Source organism: Drosophila eugracilis, unplaced genomic scaffold (genome assembly GCF_018153835.1).
Source record: "Drosophila eugracilis isolate 14026-0451.02 unplaced genomic scaffold, ASM1815383v1 contig_90, whole genome shotgun sequence".
Classification (NCBI taxonomy): Eukaryota; Metazoa; Arthropoda; class Insecta; order Diptera; family Drosophilidae; genus Drosophila; species Drosophila eugracilis.
In genome coordinates, this window is record NW_024573812.1 from 8,682,769 (window position 1) to 8,702,852 (window position 20,084).

Sequence of the window (20,084 nt, forward strand, 5' to 3'; positions counted from 1 at the left end):
GGATTTCAGTAGACAAAGATTTGGTTTACCACATTGAAGTATAAATCTGAAATTCTTATTGATTTCTTTTAAAGAGTATTTAGAATTTGCTGTACCCTAAACTGCTCTTCCATTTGGTTTCTGTTTGACTTGACCAGCATGAATAATGCAAATGTCCAGGGGCTGTTGTAGGAGACATTTCCATGGACTGAGCCTTAGACACTCTGAGTGCAGCCCAAGGGTTGCGGTTTCGGAGTGGGAAAAACCCAAGGACATGAGCCAACTTTGACGGTGTTAGGAAGTGTCACATTTACATTATTTTTTGTGTTAATTAGTTACTTAAAGTTAAGTATTTATTATTGTATTTAGCATGGATATGGTTACACAGATCAGCTACCCATTTTAATAATAGAAAATTAGAAAGATATTAAATAAATTATAAGATAAACCATTATGCGTATTTATTCTTCCGTTAAACTATCTAGTTTATATGGATCAGGAGAGCCCATGAACAGTGATGCTGCTTTTATATATGAAAGTGAACCTTCATTCGCAATATCTGTGGAACCTAAGGCTTAAGAATCTGGACTACTTTCAGAAGAAGAACTGGACGTTGTAGTAAATGGATCTTTTGTAGTAGATAAAGTTGTAGGGCTACTACTAACTGTAGTACTTAGACTACTTGTAGGAGAAGAACTGGAAGTTGTAGTACTTAGACTACCTGTAGTAGATAAAGGTGTAGAGCTAGTACTAACTGTAGTAATTAGGGTTGTAGAACTAGGACTATCTGTAGTTCTCAATGTGGTAGAACTAGCTGTAGTACCTAGAGTTGTAGTACTAGAACTTTCTGTAGATCCTAGGGTTGTGGAACTAGAACTAGTACTTAATGTCGTTGAGCTTGGACTATCTGTAGTAGGTAGAGTGGTCGTACTAGAACCTTTTGTGGATCCTAGCGTTGTAGAGCTAGGACTATCAGTAGTAGCTAGGCTCGTAGTACTAGGAGTGGTTGTAGGTGTGGGACTTAAAGTTGTAGAACTAGAAGTAGGTGTAGTACTACTAGAACTTGTAGCAGTCGAACTCGAACTAGAACTAGTTGTCGCGCTACTGACACCACCATTATCGTTAATCCAACTCTTAAACCAAACCACACTTGCGTAGACATCTAGTTTTTTGCCACAACCTCCTTCGGATAGAATGCCAACGAGTTTACCGTCTTTCACCAAGGGAGCCCCGGTGTCATAGGAACATCCTCCAGCGCCGTACTGGGTGCAGAGGGTGAGATGCGAGATGCCATTATCCCAGAATCCAAGCCAATAAGACCGATCCTCAGCGCACTGTTGCCGGTTGTAGACGCTCACCCATACCATCTGCAGGTGGTCCGGCAGACTGAAAAAAGTTCTGTCAAAGAAGCTGCCGAACCAGCTGGTGGATCCCCAGCCGGAAACTTGTAACCAGGTATTATCCTCTGGTACACTGTCAGCCAAGATGATGGGCTTGATGGTACTTGAAGTCTGGAGAGGATCGCACAACTTTAGCAGGGCCAGATTGTTGTCGAAGCGCCAGAAGTCATACCTCGGATGACTGATGATATCGCAGAGTGGAAGAACAACTCCTGTGCCGTCATAATCCCTGGAATTTGTTCCCACGCGAACCTCAACGGCTCTGCTATATGTGGAAACACACGAAGCTGCCGTGATGATGGTGTCTGAGCTGATGATGGCTCCACTGCAAGTTGCCTTGTTGTCCACGATTACCTCCGCCTGGTAAGGGGCATCTTCAATGTTCACATAATGGCCACCAATGATGCGGTCTTGAAAGTGCGGATCACCCAAGATTAACTGTGGAAGAGCCACTAGTAGCAGAGAAAAGACAAGCCGAAACATGGCTGGCAACTAGACTAAGCTTGGCCTGGGAAAGTCTTTTATAGGTAAAATTTTTAGCGACTTTACTAGTAAGCTTTTCTTATCGGAAAACCTATACCTCAAGTTGAGTAATGGGTTGACTTGGGTTTAAGTTTTCTATCTAATTAGGAAGTATTGGGTGCTAGTCTACTACTGCCTTTATCAACTTCCGCTAACTCACTTCTTAAGGCTGCAAAACTCCATTAAAATGAATAACTAACCAAGTTAATGATAATGTTTATTAACAGCAGTTAACCCACTGAAAGACACTGCAGTTACTCTACATTTTTCTCTATCCAATGCTTATGCTTGACGAGATTGGTATACACATCGGGACGCTTGGTGCAGCCACCTCGGGTCAAGATGCCGATAACTTTGCCATTGTGGACTAAAGGTGTGCCCATGTCGAAGGAGCAGGTACCCTTAGCGGCCTTCTCCGTGCAGATCATCTTTTCCGTGATCGTCTTACGGGGACTAACTTTTTTTCTTGGCCATTTTCGGGTGCACTCCGTTTGACCATACATCGCCACCTCGGCCTTCTGCAGATTGTGGGCGTCCTCCTCCAGACACTCGCGCCAGTAGAGGAGCCACCACCTTAAGGATGGCCAGCCGAAGTTTGAGATCTGTGTGCCATCAGCGGGTGTTTCGGTAGCCAACACGGCTGGCTTGATCCTTTTGGATTCTTTAAGAGGAGTGCACAACTTCAGCATGGCCAGGTTGTAGTTGATGGATTGCGGTGAGAACTTTTCGTGAACGGTGATGTTGCAGACCTCAACTTCGGTGACACCTTTACTGCGAGTGGTGCTACCGACCCGCACCCTGACCGCTCTGTTCAGATATCCATCTACACATTTTCCTGCTGTTATCACATGGCTAAGATCGTAGATAACGCCGCCGCACTTGGCCTTCTCCCTGATCGAAATGGAAGCTATCCACGGTGCCTCCGCTATGTCGATGGGTTTACCGCCAATAGTTGCATTGCTGCACTCTTCGTATTCCGATGGTGGGAACTTGCCACACTGGACAGATACAAAAAGTCCTAGAAGGAGTGGCAGAACTGGTAGTATCATTGTGGCAAACGATATTGGTAGTGCTAGGGGTTTGTAGGTTCTATAAGTAATATAGCAAGGCCTGAAGTATCAATTTGAAATACTTAATGGCTTAATGACATTTCACGGTATAATTACTAATTCAATTTGCGTTACTTAATTGCATAACAAAGCAGTGTATTCTTTCCTTCCTTCTTAAAAGCCAACTCCTTCCTTGCGAGCTTAAATATTTTCAGGCCAAGGAAATGAGACTCTTCTAAGGTATGGTATCTCAAGATCCACATGATCCTGGGTTTTGTCTTAAAAAGCACCCCATACCTTCCCCTAAAACGTTTTCTCAACAAGCTTAAGTAACGTAATACTAAAATGGTTAAACTAAAACGCTTGCTTATAATGAATAAACTTTACTGCAGTTAACCGGCTCAAAAATTACCAATAAACCCAAACTATTTATTATCCTTTGTATTGCTCTCCAGCCAATTCTTGTGCCTAAACAAATTCACGTAGATATCTGGCTTCTTGGCACAGTCGCCAAAGGACAATATCCCAGCCAGCTTGCCACCGACGACCAGCGGGGCGCCCTTGTCAAGGGAGCAGGCGCTGTCTTTCTTCACGGAGCAAAGGTTGAGATCCGTAATGCTTATGGAAGAGAAAAAACCCTTACGGTCCTTGGAACACTTCTCCACATCGTAGAGCTGGACATCAAGAGATCGTAAATCCTTGGAAGATACGGACAAGCAGAGTTTCTTCAGCAATGACCACCAGGTGCCGGAACCCCAACCAGCTATTGAGGCCTTGGCCTCGACATCGGGTGCCTGGTCAATAAACTGGATGGGCTTGATCTCATTAGAGAGTGTGAGGGGTTCGCAGAGGTTCAGAATGGCCAGATTGGTGTCGTAATGCTTCCAGCCGGCCTGCGGATGGACGACTGAGGAGCAAACTCCTATTGAAGATCCCGATTTTTGAGTGGTAACGCCCACCCGCACCTTGACTCCTGCCACAGTACTTTTGGGCACGCATTCCGAGTTGGTGAGGATTTGCTTTGCGTTGAGGATGGCACCATTGCAGTTGGGGTTACCGTTGAGCTCAATCGATGCCACCCAAGGCACATCCGTTATCTCAGCTTTATTGCCAGTGATCCCGCATTTTGAATTTAGAGCAGTTGCAGTTGACGACCAGGATAGGCTCACTAGAAGGAGTATAAGTGCTGGCCAGAGCATTTTAGCCATATGAATTTCATATATCTTTGTCGCTTCTATTTATAACATCCTTCAATGGTGGCATTTGAAATTGATTTTTCACACTTAAAAGTTCTTTATTTTAGGTTCTTAAGAAGGCAGCTTAAAGTTACAGTGTTATATAATTATTAGGAAGTATTTCTGGTTATTAACACTACTCCTTGGTATTCGAAACCAGCCAACTTGTATGCTTAAGGATACTCGAATAGACATCGGGCTTGATCGAACAACCTGCCCTGGACAGAATGCCCACAAGCTTGTTGCCGACCACCAAAGGTGAACCCATATCATAGGAGCAGGCTCCCCTGCCTGATGACTTGGTGCAGAGGGTCAGATCTGAGATCCCATCCATCAAATTAAGTGGACAGCCTTCCCACTCTGCAGCGCACTGCCTTTGGTTGAAGATCTTCACTTCGGTGCCGTACAGCTGAGCAGGGAGCTGTAGAAATATATCCTCAAGAATGGGGAAAAACCTCTTGTCTTTTAGAACTTCTAAGAGAGTGCCCGCTCGCCCGCCACATCCGCTGACTTTGGCTGCTGCATTATCCCCGGGCACCTTGTCGATCCTCTTGATTGGCTTTATTTGATCATTGATGGTCAGTGGCTCACATAATCTCAGCAGGGCCAGGTTGTTGTCGAAGCGCCAATGGGAGTACTGGGGATGTTTCTTCACCTCGCATATTCCCACTTGGGTTCCACCTGACTGGCAGCTGCTGGTCCCCAATCTTACTTCGATATGGCGTACATTAGAGCCATCCACACACTTGGCAGCTGTCAGGATGTATTTTTTGGAGACGAGGACTCCACCGCATTTCAATCTAGATCTGACTAGGACTGTGGCATACCATGGCACATCCTTATTGTTGACTGTGTTGCCGTCTATGATCCTTTCTTCACTGAGGACCAACCAAGGTAGGGCCCAAAACTGGAGTAGGATTAGGGTTAGAAACATTGTTGTTAACTGACTTGCGTGGGGAAAATGGGGCTTCCTTTTATAGGAAAGTGAAATTAAATTACTTAAGTTATCAGTATTTATCGAAGAACTCATTCAGTTTTCGCTTGGGTATTTCGTTTTTATCTTACTTTTAATTAGGATGGAAAGTTCTTTGCAAATTGAAGAAGTTCGAGGAATTTCTATTATAATATTGAAAGAAACTCGATGAGTTGTGAGTTTGTTTGAGTTTTCAAAAGTAAAGTAAAAACAATTTGCCAAGATCTTATTCAAAGGAGGGATTTCTCGGGTGATTATGATCAGAAATACATCTGAATATAGGGTGATTTTTTAAGAGTTAAGTTTTTCATTCTGGCAGCACTGGTTGGTATAGCATCCAAACGTCTTCTTTCAAAGTGAGAAGTTTCCAGTATGCTCTGCCATTTCATCATGAAAAACTTACAAACGAGCAACAATTGCCGGAATTTCTTGGAACTTTTTATCAAAATTTATGCTATGTGAAAAAGGTTTATCGTTGCTATCATAATCGACCTAGTGAATAAATAATTCGTGCTGTTATCACCAAATCAATGTCAATGGACATGTTGAAAGATGTAAGGTCCTTAGTCTACGTAGATAAGCCGAATACGATTAAAGCCTTGCAGGGTAACCTAAACAAAATGCTCGAAAAGTGACGCAATATCGGACAACATTTACATGAAGTTATTTTTAAAAAGTCAATTTATAGATTCCAATAATAATTTTGATTCTATGATGGAATTTCGAGGGTTTTATTTGATTAAAAAAAAAACTACGCTTACAAAATGACGCGTTGTTAACATTTTCATATATAAAAACGCAAGTTTTCTCTTATTTTTAGTCAATCAAAATGCACAATCAAAAATAGAGAATTATATAACATATAAGCCAAAGCAATTATTAATTCAACGGCCTTTTCATGCAACTGGTAATCCATATTCCCAAATTATTCGCTATAATTTAAGCAACCGCACCGATTCCCTTCGCTTAGAGCAGCTTTGGCCTCACTCCACGATTTGAGACAGAAACTCACCAGCCATTACACTAAGCCGCTTAAATTATTTGAATAATTCCCATGCAGGGGAAAAAAAGAGGAAAAGTGGGATGACTGAAATGTATAGCCGGACATTTCCATCAAACGATATTTGCATGTATTTATGCTATTTTACACGAATGGAAATTTAAATCTGGCCAATGTTTAGCAAAATGTCGAAATAAATACTTTCATGACCGGAGGGCAGGGTGGGTTGGTGGGTGGATGTGTTGGTAACGAGTTGTGGGAAATGGTAAGTGGAAACGGGAAAAGTGGGTGGGTGCGTTTCTGAGGCCAAGCAAACAAACATTCTGATGATTCGCCATGTCAAGTGGGGCATGCGGCAGGCGGCAGGCGGGAGGAGGGGCTTCGCAGGCCACGCAGCCGGATTAAAATAGATTACAACTGAATTATTTGATAATGCCCCAGCAGATGCAACACATCGCATTGGTTTTCCCCCGAATCGCGTTTAATTTTCATCGATGTGAAAATCATTTTTGGTTGTCGGGTTTTTTATCACCTTTTTGACGCGTTTTTTTCCTCCTTTCACTTGTTTCAGCGGAGGCGAGCGTGTTTTCAATTTGCCTCTGGATCTAAGTTTTTTTCCCAGTCTGTGGTAAAAAATCAGCTGCAGGCTGCTTTTTTGTAATCAAATATTGTTTGGTCGTTTTTTTTTTTTCTTCTTTCTGTTCGATTTAATTGATTTTATTTGTGCGAAATCAGGAAATGCTTTTTCGTTATGTGAGGCTTTCATTGAATTAGCGAATTTGTTACATGAGTGTATAAATGTCACTGATGATTTTCTTTTGAAAATGATTAAAGAAAATCGCAGAAGGGGAGTAGCTAGAACATAGGACATAGGCGGATTATACATTTACATTTAGCTGACTTGATTTTAAAATTTTAAATACTTGTATGCACGGATACTCGGTATGTATGTGTGCGCCTGAGACAGGTATTCTATAAGATCCTCCCTCCATTGGTTTTCTGGAACCTGGCCCTCCACTGATTAGCCGACCGCCCAGCCAGTGTCTAGGATAAATCTTTGGTTGGTGTCTTGGCTGAGAAACCCTTTTCGGGTATAGGTCATAGGAGTCCAAGATCATTACATTACGTTTCGTTTTCGTTTCATTCATTCCGTTTTCCCCAAGTGCTACTACCCTAAAAAGGCAACAATTTCGGTAATTGGGGGTCTCAATATAGACCTTTGGTGTCATTGGAAAGCATTCAAGCCCTTTCCAGTGGTATGCTTTATACGATTGTAAGTTAAAAAGTTTTGGAGGAAACCAATGGAGGGAGGATCTTATATAACCTGACTCAGGCGCACAGTATTTAACAGTTTAACAGTATTTAAAATTTTAGAATCAAGTCAGCTAAATGTATAACTGATGTATTATAATCAGCCTATGTCCTATGTTCTAGCTACTAAGGGGGCTTAAAAGGTGTTAAATTTTGTGCATAAAGAAAAACTTCAATTATGTGGAAGAGAAATCTCAACTAAGCCCTAGTTTTTATAGCGCCTAAAACTGTACTTACCATTTAAGTTATTATTTTAACTTTATACATCCCCATTAAACGTCCTATTTTTGTAGCATTTTTTAAGTGACCTAAATTTGTTTTATTCGCCTTCTTAATGACCATTTCAGTTTTGGCAACATCGCTGATGCCATAGACATCCATCGATGGCCATTTGCCGCTCGATCCAGCTGCTCCTTCATCTCAATCAGCCTTTGGCTCATACATAACCCAGTAAATCCTTTTCCAGCTCGATGGCATCGTTGCCAATTTTCACACCATCGACAATTACTCAAACCGTTGACAACAACAATACCAAGGGGTGGTTCCCTCCAACCTCTGACCTCCGACTGGCTCCTACTCCACCTCCTCCACTGCTGTCATTCCACAGTCAGAGCTCGCCATTCGGAATCGGGGGATTCGAGGCAAAACAATCGTTGACAAAAATATTTGCATGCACTCTGGGTGCACTTGCCTGAATCGCTGTGCTGGGGCAGCTATGGTTCCTGGTGTTGCCATCGGCGGCGGCGCATTAAATATGCAACACCTATGACAGCAAGCCGCTTGACATTTAGATCCAAATTCTCCCGAAACTCATTCCATTTCAACAGCAGGGCTTGAACTCTCTCTCGCACACTAAAGTTTTGCCGGCAATTTGCTGGTAAATTTGTCAAAAAACCCGAAAAACTTGGCCAGCGGGAAAATTATGACTTCCGCAATTGTTGGTGGAACAAAGGGAACGTAACGTAATGCCAAAGTGTGACCGACCGACCCGAAACAGTTCAAAAGGCAACTGTTGCTCTTGAACCTTAGGAAAATCCACAGTTTCAAATCCACCCCCTCGCACGGCAAAGTTTTCAAATAGAAAATGTTTAATTTCCCCAAAGACAACGACGATGCTGCGCTGCTCTTGCTGCTGCTTTTTTTTTTTTTTTGCAAAAACGCAGCCAAGCTAAGGAAACTTTCTTACATATTTTACAATAGATCTTCGTGTGTGTGTGTGTGTGTGTGTCCGGGTGTGTTTTCGGTGGGTGGGTGCAACAGTGCAGCCAAAAAAGTTTCTCCTTTCCCGGGTGAAAAGTTAGCTAAGACAAACTCCCTCAGATCCTCGGTCGGTTCCCTGGCCCAAGAGCTTGCGAGTCGAACTTGTTAGTTCGCCATATAGCGTCGAAAATTATATTATTTTAAACTTTTCAAATGTCACCAGAGAGCCAGAAATTCCAGTGAACGTCAGTGACAAACTCGTGTTGTTGCTGCGACTCTTTGCCATTGTGTTCGTTAATTAAACATGTTGTCCCAATGAAGCGGACAATAAATCGAACTCCGTGGGAAATTGTTTGTGTGCAAAAAAGTAAAATTGAAAATTAACTACATTATCTGATCGAACAGGGTAATTAAATGTGGCACGACTGTCATAAATAATATTACAAATGCCCAAACAAATGCCATTTCATATCAAATTTGAGATTAATGTTTGTAAGTTTTCAAAAACTGATGGATTAATTCGTTAGTAGGGGATCTTGTTAAGTAAGTTAAACAGATTTGGTTCTCATTTTAAACTTTAAGCCACCTCAATTTAGAGGGTTATTGTTTAACATTATGTTTTTATACCACAACTTTTCACCTCTCTCAACTTATACCTATTACGAAAACAAATATACTTTGCAGATTTCTTTTAACTTTAAGAAAGCTATCCACCATTTCAAAAACAAACAATATTTCCTTCCTATTTTTCCTTCAAGACATACTTTTTCCGCTGACTTCTCAAGTTGTTTGTAAAACTTGATTGTTACATCCGAAGTTGCATATTTTCTGATTCTTTTCGAATCTTTATCAATTCGTGTACTGTGCCACCATTATTACCCAGTTGAAGTTGCATTCTGAGATTCAATTCAGAGTCGTTCTTACACTCATTTCTCCCATGAACCCCATTACAATCTAAAACTGTCGCAAAATGTTACAATGCGATCAAAGCAAAACTTCAGCCATGCCGGCTAGAGAGAGAAAAAGGGGGACACAATGGCAGAGCATAGAAGCTGCCTCGCAGTTATGGTGCACAATCAAAGCGGCAACATCAGCAGCGGCAACATCACCAGCAACTGCAACACAAATTGCTGCTGCAGGCGGCGGCAGGGCTTTTTCTGTTTGGAGAGTTTTGATGACACCCCGGCATTTGCCACGCGACAACTAGCTGGAAGGCAGCCAGCCATCCAGGCAGCCAACAAGTGTTTAGCGTTTTGTTTTCAGTGCAATTAAAAAGCGCCTATACCCTGCCACCACGCCCCCTCAAGCCTGACACGCCCCGCCGTCAAGTGTGTTTGCAGCCGCTGCTGTTGACAAACAGCGAAAGGCCACAAAAGACACAAAGGGGACAGGGGTGTGGGAGTGTGGTTGCGTTTCAACACTTGAGTTTTGTTTTTTAGCAGTCGCCACAGCCTCGTCTCTTTTTTTTTTTAGCTCTTTTTGTAACAGCGACGCCTGGGGATATGCAGCACAAATGGCTGGCGTCAAGCATTGCGTATACGTTATGTGGGCAGAGGGGAGTATGCTTTATGTGGAGAAAGAGCGGCTGCTGAACTTAGAACCGCTGAATTATGCTAATCCAGTTGGCTTAATATGCCATAATTGCAGTTTTTCAAGAATTCACATAAAAAAAAATTGGTTGAAGGATTGCCTTTGAGCCTTTGGAGTGCTGAAGATAGGGCGATTTTAAAATAATTTAATAACTTTCGGGCACACAAAATCCGGATGCTCAATGCAGGCGAGACTGCAGGGTGAAAGGGAATGAAAGGGGCGGAAAACATTTTGCCTGGCAAGGCCTAAAATACGCTTGAATTATTCAAAGCATGTAACTGATGAAGCAGAAACGAGACGAGAACCAAAAACTAGAACTCCAATTTCAATGTTTGAGTATTTTTGAGTGCTACGTGTTATAGATATGTGTTATGTGATGCTGGCAGGCTGGCAGAATTTGCCACAAGTGCGTTCGTTACACAGGGAGAAAAATATGGGTGAGAAGAAGGTTTATCTCCGTGCTACAAAATTGAATTTATAAAAATATTTTGTATGCTGATTTCCCTGACTTTTAATTTGTTTAAATAGTTTTTTAGGTTTTGTCAACCAAATTAAACTTTATTCTTAATTTTAATCTAATAATAAAGCGAAATATTAGGCTGTTGTCGAAAAATCTACTTCTTATCTTCGCACTTCATAGACTTTTCTCTCTGTGCATTTGTGTGTGCGTGCGAGTGCATTGCCTATTATGCTACCAAATGAAAGTGGTAATAAATTGGACAAGATGTTGCCATAAACCACACCACGACAAGCCACAGCAGGCTTTTGCTAGACAGGCCCATCGACCATCGACCATTGGCCATGGCCGTATTGCCCAGGAATTGCATATGCAACGCATGCTGCAGTTGCAAGTTGCAACTTGGAGCAACCAACATGATTATCATGTACGAAATGCATTCGAAACCCAAGCCAGCTGGCCAACAGCTGACATAGCTGCCCATTGACCAAGGCCTGGCTGATTCCCTTCCCCTTTGTCCACAACCATCCAGCCACCCACCTACCTACCCACCCACCCTGTAACCTGCAGGAACTCTTCGCCAACCACCTATCAACCACAAGCGCATTTATGGCCATCAGTATGGGATGTCCTGTCCGGAAAGGTTTTGGCTATTTGGGGCCGTTCCAGGGGCAAGTTGCCCATTTAATCTCTCCAAGTGACTTGCAATTGAAACAGAAACGAAAATAACTCAAAGTGAATATGATGTGGGAGCCACAAAACGTAAATGCTTCTAAATGCAACGAATGCTCAAAGAGCGTTTTCGGATTTTCAGTCCAGGCTCTTGAGCTCGGCTTTGGCCATTAAATATTCCAAACAGCTTAGCATTTTGGTACCCGCCTTAGCTGGAAGTTCATCAGTTAATACGCTCACTTGAGCTTGATCCCTGTCCTGTTGTTAACATAACAATTTGATAGCCGAGAATAATTGTGATTTGAGTCATAAGGTCAATGGGGCGTAATAAACATGCAATAAGCAGTATGTTTGTTTGAATTTTGATTCATTTTAATTAAGCAGATTTCATTAATTGTGTGGCTCAGCTACGGGATAATGGCAATCTGATGCATTAATTTATATAATTAAAAAATAAAAAATGTGTGTGCTGTTAATAACGTTTGCAGCTACATAAAGGTAGCTTTTTTTTGTTAATATTGCTTTGGATGCTGTAAACAGCAGCTCAATATAATAGTTAATTAATGGTTTCAATTTATTGAATTTTGTGTTAATTATTTTACTAACTTCATCAAAGTTCTAGCATGATGAGCCTTTCTTGTTTTTTGTTGGTTTCCCCAAAAAACTTGTTTCCTATTTTTTGGGTTCTTTCCTTCCTGCTGTTAACTCCATAAATAAAGCTACTCTAGTTAATAGCTTTGAGTTCCAATCCTTAGTTGGCATTAAATTATCTCCGACTCTCTGTGATTCCTTTCCGCTTTGATCTGATGTAAATTGAGAATTTAATACGCATACGCAGCGTTGTTCCGGGCAAAGCTTCCACCGTTAATTCGCCCCGTTGTCTCTGGTGTTACTGTTGTTTAATATTTGTATTTCCCGACTATCTCAGCAGGCAAAACAATCAAGCCTGGACAAAGTTGTTGCAAACTTTTCATTCACACTCTGTTGCTGTATGGGCTAGGATGCGATAGGATTTTTATGTAAAACATAATTGCAGATTAGTCGCAGCGGAAATGTGCAAATAAAAGCAAAAGCGAGCTACCAAAAGGATGCAACAAAGACACAACAAACAAAAAAAAAATCAAATTGTAATCGTTCTGTTGCCGCTTAAAGAGGATTAAACATGAGTGAAAGAGCTGAGGGGATGGCCAAAGGGGGAGGTTGGGTGGCAAATGAATGAGAGCTGGATAAGGGACTGGGGGGACGAACGGAAAATAGAAGGGCCACTCGACACTTCCCGTATGAATGCAAAACTGGCAACTGGCTGTCAATTTGTTTGGCATCCTGCCACTCTGAATCCACAGCCACTGCACCCCAAAAAGATATTTTCAATTAATTAAGGAAAAAATACAAAAAAATGCCATAAAAGCAATCCAAATGGCCAAAAGGCATTTACCACAAAAACGAAAAACGTTTGCTCAAGATACGAAATATGACTTCAAATTAATACAGAGTGAGGTGCTCTGCTCGATGGCAATGCATTTCGCCTATTTGCACAACAAATGAAGCTGAAAATGACCCCCGGGTGAGCTCCTTCTCGTATCTGTGCCCACTCTAAATGGAAACGTAAATATTTGAGCTGCAATCGAGATGCCAATACCTGGCTCCCAGCTCAGTCACTTCCCCTTTTAACTCAGTTATTGATTGGTTAAGCATCTGGCCCAAAGTCCAAAAGCAGCCTCACAACGTCTCTTATAAAATGCAATTTCCAGATGTGATTGCAAGAGATGTCAATATATTTTTATTGCAAAAAAGAAAAAGCAAATGATAGTCGTCAGAAAGGGATATATTTTTAGCTTGCCAAGGAAAATTATATTTGGAAAAATTGTCTACGAGGCTGAATATCAATATTTAGGCAATACAATTTGTAAAATGGAAAGGCAAATTGATCAAAATTAAATGAAAAATCAGATAATTGCTATCAAAAATAATATAGCTTAAGTTGTAGGACAAAGGTCATAAACTTTTACTTAAAAGAGGGCCTAAAGGGAAATAAAAACATGTTATAAAGTATTTTTACTATTCCCTAGACACCATACTTTACCAGCTATCAGTCAGATTTCATTGCCAAATCCCGGTGAAATCAATGTCCGACTATGATTGCGAGTGTCAAACGCAAACTCAGCCGCTGGCCAAATGCGATAACTGTAATTATTGCACCCAACTGGCACTGAGTTCCAACATACCCCCCTGCCCTATCCCGTCCTCTTAACGTATGCATGTCCTTGAGCCATGTGCCGACCTTATAAATTAGCTGCCAGGCGAGAAGTCAACCGTTGTCGGCATCGTCGTAGTCGTCGTCGCCGCCGCTAGTCTAATGAACGCAGCACATAAACATAAATTATGGCCAGCCCCAGAGTTGCAGGTCACCGGCACCCCTGCCCGAAATCCCCGCTCGCCATGGTGGCGAACCCTTCTGGTAACCCCCTTTTCGTAACCCTTCTCCGTGCTGGTAAACTGCGACCAGAGCTGGCATATTTGCGCAGCATACTTTCGGGCGCCGGCCGGGGCGCGTTGCATACTTTTTGGCTGCGCTCGGTTTTATCCTGCAGTAAAAAGCATTTTTGGCACCGGCACTCGTTCACTTTTCATACCCTTCTCAAGTTTGGTGTGCACTGCATTCGGTTGTAAGTCGAGTTAAGTTTTTATCAGTTAATAAAGATTATATTAAGTCTGTTCCTTAAGATCCAAAAATGACTTCTTTATGTTAAAACATGTTAAGTTTCCAATAAAAATAGTCAAATCATAAATCAAAGATTAAGGTCTTAAATCTTAAATAATGAATGTGAAAAACTAATGTAATATTATTTTTGTAGGGTATCCCAAGTTTCGACGTATAAACCCCTTCCCTTTCTTGCCCTCTTCCTTTCCTCTTTTATTTCACCACTCTTCTCACACTTTTTTTGGGTTAATTTATTTTCTTGTTTTTTATTGTTTTCCTTGCATATGCATGTGTGTGTTTTACTTAAAATAAATGTTACTCTTTAATCATAATATATATTCACAGTTTTTTGCAAGTAGGTGTTCGTGTGTGTGTGTGTGTGTGTGTGTATTTTTAAGTTAAACTAATATTTATATTTGTATGTATATTTCCGAATTTGAATATAGTTTAAGGTATTTACAGTGTTTGAAATAAATATACGCTATCCACTAAAAAGGTTTATAAATAATTTTTAAAATCCTCATTCATAGAAATGCACTTTTAGTTTACGTGAAGTTATTGCCGATATGTGAGCAAACCCCCTCTGGGGAGGGTTTTCCTTGTGCGCCTGCCACTGATTAACACAAAATGACTTTTGCTAGATGGAACTTAAGGGGTTTAAGGGCGCGCTCAATAGGGCGCTTCAGCTAACAACAATTTGTGTGAAACTTAGGGGCATTTTTCTAAAATATATTCCTACACTTAAAGCCTGGACAACTTCAACAAACTCAACGAAACTCTAGTATTGCACGATCGACGACGACTGATTGGAAAGTAAGGCCAACAACGACTAACCTGCCTGCCACACACTCAACACTGATTCTAACTAGCTAGCCTATATCCTTTATATAGTAACATACACATCCGTATATATATATATATACGATCTTAGCTATGCCTGACACTGCTCTTCTATCCCCTATATATAATATATATATATGCATACTGGTATACATAACATACTTAACATGTACTTTACTTGATAGCTTACTCCATCGATCTCTCGGGGATTTCTGTGGCCTAAATTGACTGCCAAAAACGTATGCGTAACAGCGTGTGGAATTCTTTCGGTGTGATGGGGGAAACCTTAACTATTTTTCCTTCTCATTTTTGCATCGCATAATTCCGTTTTGGAAAGACTGGTTCTAGATTTTTGCACTTAGCTGTGGTTCTGCCATCTATCTGTTGCCTCTGCTGACCAGCAGTGTGAGTAATGTCCCTGCCAGCAGAAGGCTCAAACTGCTCAGAGCCGCTCGACTGGAGCCGTTTCCATCGCCTTTCCGACAGATTCCCGGATTTCGGGTAAAGTTCACGCAGTAGATCTATAGAAAGTAATATTTAGTTGATATTTGTTAAGAGAAATAACTCCTCAAGCCTACCTTGGTCAGGCCGTTGGCATACTTGTCCACCAGTTCTCGCGTGAACTTGGCCGCCTCATGGCCGCACACCTTCTTTGCAGCATCTTCCGAGCAATCCAAAAGTTCACTAATAGAGCTGGGATGGTAGTTACAGAAAATAAGCAAACAGATTAATTAATTAATTGTACTGATTTTTCAGGTTGTTTGTTAAAAAAAAAGAAACCAGCTAATGAAAAATGTTTAATGAAAAACGTGATTATCCTGATTAAGAGTTACACAATATGTTAGTTTAATCCCCATGTGATTTTATGTTATCCTTTTGTTTTGTAATCAATAAAAAGCTTTTTTAATACTGACTTTTTTTTACTCACCAGCAAATGGTTTTGATGTTTTCATTCACAGTGCCATTCTCGGATGTTTCCTGGTTCTTATTTGGGTTCAGGAACACCATCGTATCCCTGTACCGATTGGAGCACACCTCGAACTCCCGTTTGGCGATTTCGGAGCAGTGGGAGTGCTTCAGGTACTGCTCCTGGAACTCGCCCTTGTTGCACAGATCCCTGATGAACTGGTTGGTGCCGTGGTAGAGCTTGTTGAACTCGTTCCTCTGCTGCAGATCCATGCAACGGCGAGTGTAGCTCTGGATGCACCTGACTCCCTTGCGCAGCTCACTGATGTTTAAGAAATAGGAAAAATATTAATTATAATATATTCAAAAAAAGTATAAAGTATAAAGTATAAAGTATAAAGTATAAAGTATAAAGTATAAAGTGTATTGGAAAATAATTAAATTTAGAAACATTTTTAATAAGACTTTTTGATGTCCGATTTAAGTAAAGAGAAACTATGATATATTTTTAGAAATCAATATTATTTCTATATTTTTCTATATCTATTAATGAGAAACCCCAACTCGATCTATGCTCAGCAGATTGCGTTTGGGATTTGGATTTGGTGAGTCTAGATCGACGGGGAACATTTTTTCCATGAAGCCACTTACTGACAAAGTTTGTCCAGTTCGTCCTTCTTGGCCGCGCCAATCGAGAAGTTCGACGTTAAATGCAGCATATCAAGTGGTTCGGAGCACTTGGTGAACTCCTCATGGCCGCATTCCTCCGAATTGGCCACCGAAAGGAGGAGCAGGGCTGGAAATCCGAGACCAGAACAGAGCAGAGCAGGGCAACCAGGGCGGGCAGCGTGGGTGAGAGACAAATAAACAAACAAACAGAAACATTGAAATAGTGCTCAAGCTGAAAGCTAAAAGGCAATCTGAGACTCTTGGCCAGCAGAAAGAGCGGGAGGAGGAGCAGGAGGAGCAGGAGCTGCAGCCAGTCAGTTGCAACAAAGTTGCAAATGTGCGTCAGGGGTAATAAAGTTAAACGTAAGTGAAATTGGCATTTCATAAATTTTTCGACCAACTTTTCTCCGTCTATCCGAAAAGGCAAAGGGAATGTCCTGGCAGATCGGGTCAGATTTTGGCTGCAAGATGACCCTATATATATACTCACCCGAGAATATCATCAGAGACCAAAGCCAGTTCCTCTTCCACAAATGATGCATTTTCTCACGTTCTTTCGGTTCGCTGTTTACTAATTTTTTGTCGTTTTAGCAATTGCAATTAAGTGCTTGTAACTGGTTTGGCTGAAAAAATGTGCAAAAAATATGGAAAATTAATCAATGGAAAAATAGTATGAAATCATGAAAAATGATAAAATGCAAATGCTAATGACAAATTATAGGCTTCGGCAGTTTTTATAGTTTGATGCACTGACAGCCCACTCTCGTATACACTTATTTATGGCCCGATCGAGTCGCAGTAAAACAGCATCTTTGCTGGCAAATAAAAGTCGCAAAAAAATGGCAAAAAAATAAAGAAAAATCACGACCAACAGAAAGAAAAATTGATCTAAAAATACTCAGATGTCTGCGATGAATAGAAAAGCGAAAGCAAAGCGTCAGAGGTTGTCTTGTTTTCATTTTTGGGTGGCACTCTCTCTGTGTGACTCTCGGGGTTCCTTCTAATATTCTTCTTTGCTAACCGTGGGTGCTTTTATTTTTACTTTTCATTTTGCCAATTATCGTTGCAAATGTGGCGTGGACAGGTCAAAGTATAGTTTGCGAAAACATTGTGTGGGTTGAGCTGGTCAAACCAAGACAGTGGGGCAAGCTCATTGCAAGAGTTTTTTTAGTTTGGCTAAAGGGTTTGGCAAGCTGCTTTCTTGGTAACTAAATCTGAAGAATAATGACTTGTCGCAAACTTTAAATATTTGTTTATAGTAAAACAACAAACTACTCGTTTAATAGATGGGATCCTATTTAAAAAATTATAAACTATTAGGTTACATAGAAGGAAAACAGTGAACATATTTAGTGGGCAATTACAAAGACTAAGTTTTGTTTTAATATTGATTAAGTTAACATTTTTCAATGATGCTGATACTAGAAAAATATTATTTCTTAAATACAAAACTAAATTTTTAACTGGTTATATATTGTATATATTGTAAGCTTTCATTAAACTATTAAATTCACTTTTAATATTGCATATATACTATACACACTTTATATACTAAATATTTTTCGTTATTGGATAAATTATATACTCAAAAAGAGCTATATATAAGAAGTATAGATGATATGGTCAATATACTTTAAAAATTAATTCTAAAAAGAGGAGTGAATGATCATCAATCAGTTATGGATATTCCCAAGATGAGATGATCAGAGTTTCTGGTTAAGTAAGAAAACGTATATTAAACTGTAAGGGCTAGAAAGGTGAGAATCTGTAAGAGTAAGTCTGTGTTGCAACAAATAATTAAACGTGAAAAAACATTTTAAGTAGGGGCAATAGTCCATTAACGAAACTGAGGCACTGGCCTTAACAACCATTTCTATATAAGCAAAATATTGTTTTGCTTTGCCAAATGTTCTTTGCATTTACAAAAATAATATGGTTTTCCATTTCAACAACTGTTTCCCAGTTCCAGCGCGAATTTCTAAATTGGCAATTTTTATTTTTGTTACAATTATTAAAATATTATCTTTCAAGATAAAATGCAAATGCTCTGTCATTACGTGATGCACTACTCCCCGCAAATTAGCATGAAAAGTGAGAAAAAAGAGAAGAGATTAAAAGAGTAAAAAACAGTTGATTTTCATGCACTTGACGAGGTAGAATGTTTGTGCTTTTGATTATGTTTTGTGGCCGTTTATGTTTTTTTTTTATATTGCAATATGTAAACACGAATAAATATTGGGCATTCACAATGGCCCGACAGATGCATTTAATGCCTATAAATAAACGATACGCAAATAAACAGAAAACAAACACTTTTTAAAAGCCTCTCAACGATGCCTCGCCGTTTGTTGACTTTCAAATGATTGAAGAAAAATATGAGAGCTGAACGGAATTGGTACAGGTCAGGGATTTCAGGCAGATGAAAGCAAGAAACTGCCACTGCATTAGGTATTGATTGGAAAGATATAGAAAACAATAGAAAAAACAAAGTGAAAAAGGTCTTGCACTATCAACATGCGCATAGTTTTGCACTTTTAATTAGTCAAGTTGCATTTGCCATAACGCGGTAACACTCCTCGGGCCATTTGCACCTCTTCCAATTGATATCGCCGCCAATTTACGCCTGTGTTTCCGTATATGCTAAATCGTATATATATATATATCGCGGCTGTTTTTCAGCTGTTTTTCCCTCCAAGGAGGACGCTCAATTGAGTAACGAAAACAAAACACTTAAAGCGGAGCAGAAGGAATGACGAGGAAAGCCCTGCACAAAGAACTGCAAATTGGCGATTTATTATAAGAGATTTGATCGAAGGCAGAGACAAAACTCAGATATTAAAGAGCTTAATTAGTGCATTATTTATATGTCAATTTCGGTAAATAAATAATAGCTAATAATTAATAGTTCAATGCTCTATATAAGCTTTATAAGCTACTTCAAAAATGCAAATAAAATTGTTCTAAATTATTATTAGTTAAGATGAAAGAAGAAGCTCAGCCTGAGGAAATATAATTTCTAATGTCCCAGACTTCATTAATATCAAAACAAATCAAAAGTTTATATATAGAAATATTTAAAAAATCTATTCAAATAATCTTGTTAAACTTTGAAATGAAATTTTAAAATAACTTTTTATCAAAAATAAAATTGATCTTTAAAAATCCTTAAATTTTCTCTCTGTGCAGAGATCGCCTTGAAAGTGGCCAAGGGGGCGGTGCCGGGGCGTGCCTCGGGCTGCACGTGATGCAAGAATGCAGTCGGACGAGCCTCTCGATGGCGATCTTGGGTGTGAGATCGTCGCCCTGTGCAAAATCAAGAGCCGGTTTTTCTCCTTTGTTTATTTATAAATTTTTTTCTTTTGATTTTAAACTGTTTTATTTTTTGTTGTCTTAATTTGGTTTGATTACTTGGTCTGGAGCCGCCGAGCGAGAGACTTTCGAATGCCAAATGCAGCGGGCGAGCGGTACAGATCGAGATCGTGATCGAGGCGGAGCGGAGCGGACCTGAGCGGAGCAAGCGCGCCGTGTTGTTGGCCGGTCGAGTGACAGAAGCGTACTGAATGGCAGAAGAAGCGGCGCC

At 40.4% G+C, this 20,084-nt stretch overlaps 5 protein-coding genes across 6 annotated transcripts; all 5 read right to left on the reverse strand.

Moving 5' to 3' along the window:
• Positions 1-318: 318 nt before the first annotated feature.
• On the reverse strand, positions 319-1,939 carry LOC108112140 (trypsin delta). The gene has a single exon (XM_017221888.2). The coding sequence runs from the start codon at positions 1,860-1,862 to the stop codon at positions 555-557; it is 1,308 nt and encodes a 435-aa protein (XP_017077377.2). The 5' UTR covers positions 1,863-1,939; the 3' UTR covers positions 319-554.
• A 204-nt stretch (positions 1,940-2,143) lies between these two features.
• On the reverse strand, positions 2,144-2,950 carry LOC121530532 (trypsin iota-like). Its single transcript, XM_041819749.1, has one exon. The coding sequence runs from the start codon at positions 2,948-2,950 to the stop codon at positions 2,156-2,158; it is 795 nt and encodes a 264-aa protein (XP_041675683.1). The 3' UTR covers positions 2,144-2,155.
• Positions 2,951-3,375: 425 nt separating this feature from the next.
• On the reverse strand, positions 3,376-4,149 carry LOC121530533 (trypsin alpha-3-like). The gene has a single exon (XM_041819750.1). The coding sequence runs from the start codon at positions 4,147-4,149 to the stop codon at positions 3,376-3,378; it is 774 nt and encodes a 257-aa protein (XP_041675684.1).
• A 70-nt stretch (positions 4,150-4,219) lies between these two features.
• On the reverse strand, positions 4,220-5,136 carry LOC121530517 (trypsin delta-like). The gene has a single exon (XM_041819687.1). The coding sequence runs from the start codon at positions 5,117-5,119 to the stop codon at positions 4,322-4,324; it is 798 nt and encodes a 265-aa protein (XP_041675621.1). The 5' UTR covers positions 5,120-5,136; the 3' UTR covers positions 4,220-4,321.
• A 9,362-nt stretch (positions 5,137-14,498) lies between these two features.
• Positions 14,499-20,045, reverse strand: LOC108113326. 2 transcript variants are annotated; one of them, XM_017223883.1, is made up of 6 exons: positions 19,913-20,045; positions 16,995-17,127; positions 16,487-16,631; positions 15,858-16,157; positions 15,508-15,622; positions 14,499-15,450 (listed from the first exon to the last, which is right to left on the reverse strand). In XM_017223883.1, exons 2-6 carry the CDS (start codon positions 17,044-17,046, stop codon positions 15,307-15,309), a joined length of 756 nt encoding a protein of 251 aa, XP_017079372.1. In that variant the 5' UTR covers positions 17,047-17,127; positions 19,913-20,045; the 3' UTR covers positions 14,499-15,306. The 2 variants fall into 2 exon arrangements, with proteins under 2 accessions (XP_017079372.1, XP_041675651.1); XM_041819717.1 differs by lacking the exon at positions 19,913-20,045 and having other exon boundaries at positions 16,995-19,501.
• Between the last annotated feature and the right edge of the window lie 39 nt (positions 20,046-20,084).

What these genes read in the sequence shown, in the direction of transcription:
- LOC121530532 (XM_041819749.1), bottom strand. Translation starts at nt 2,950, where the DNA reads ATGATACTACCAGTTCTGCCACTCCTTCTAGGACTTTTTGTATCTGTC.
- LOC108113326 (XM_017223883.1), bottom strand. Translation starts at nt 17,046, where the DNA reads ATGCATCATTTGTGGAAGAGGAACTGGCTTTGGTCTCTGATGATATTC. An exon ending in AACATCAAAACCATTTGCTG is followed by an intron (nt 15,623 to 15,857) that starts GTGAGTAAAAAA and finishes CTACCATCCCAG; the next exon opens with CTCTATTAGTGAACTTTTGG. An exon ending in ATGCCAACGGCCTGACCAAG is followed by an intron (nt 15,451 to 15,507) that starts GTAGGCTTGAGG and finishes TACTTTCTATAG; the next exon opens with ATCTACTGCGTGAACTTTAC.
- LOC108112140 (XM_017221888.2), bottom strand. Translation starts at nt 1,862, where the DNA reads ATGTTTCGGCTTGTCTTTTCTCTGCTACTAGTGGCTCTTCCACAGTTA.
- LOC121530517 (XM_041819687.1), bottom strand. Translation starts at nt 5,119, where the DNA reads ATGTTTCTAACCCTAATCCTACTCCAGTTTTGGGCCCTACCTTGGTTG.
- LOC121530533 (XM_041819750.1), bottom strand. Translation starts at nt 4,149, where the DNA reads ATGCTCTGGCCAGCACTTATACTCCTTCTAGTGAGCCTATCCTGGTCG.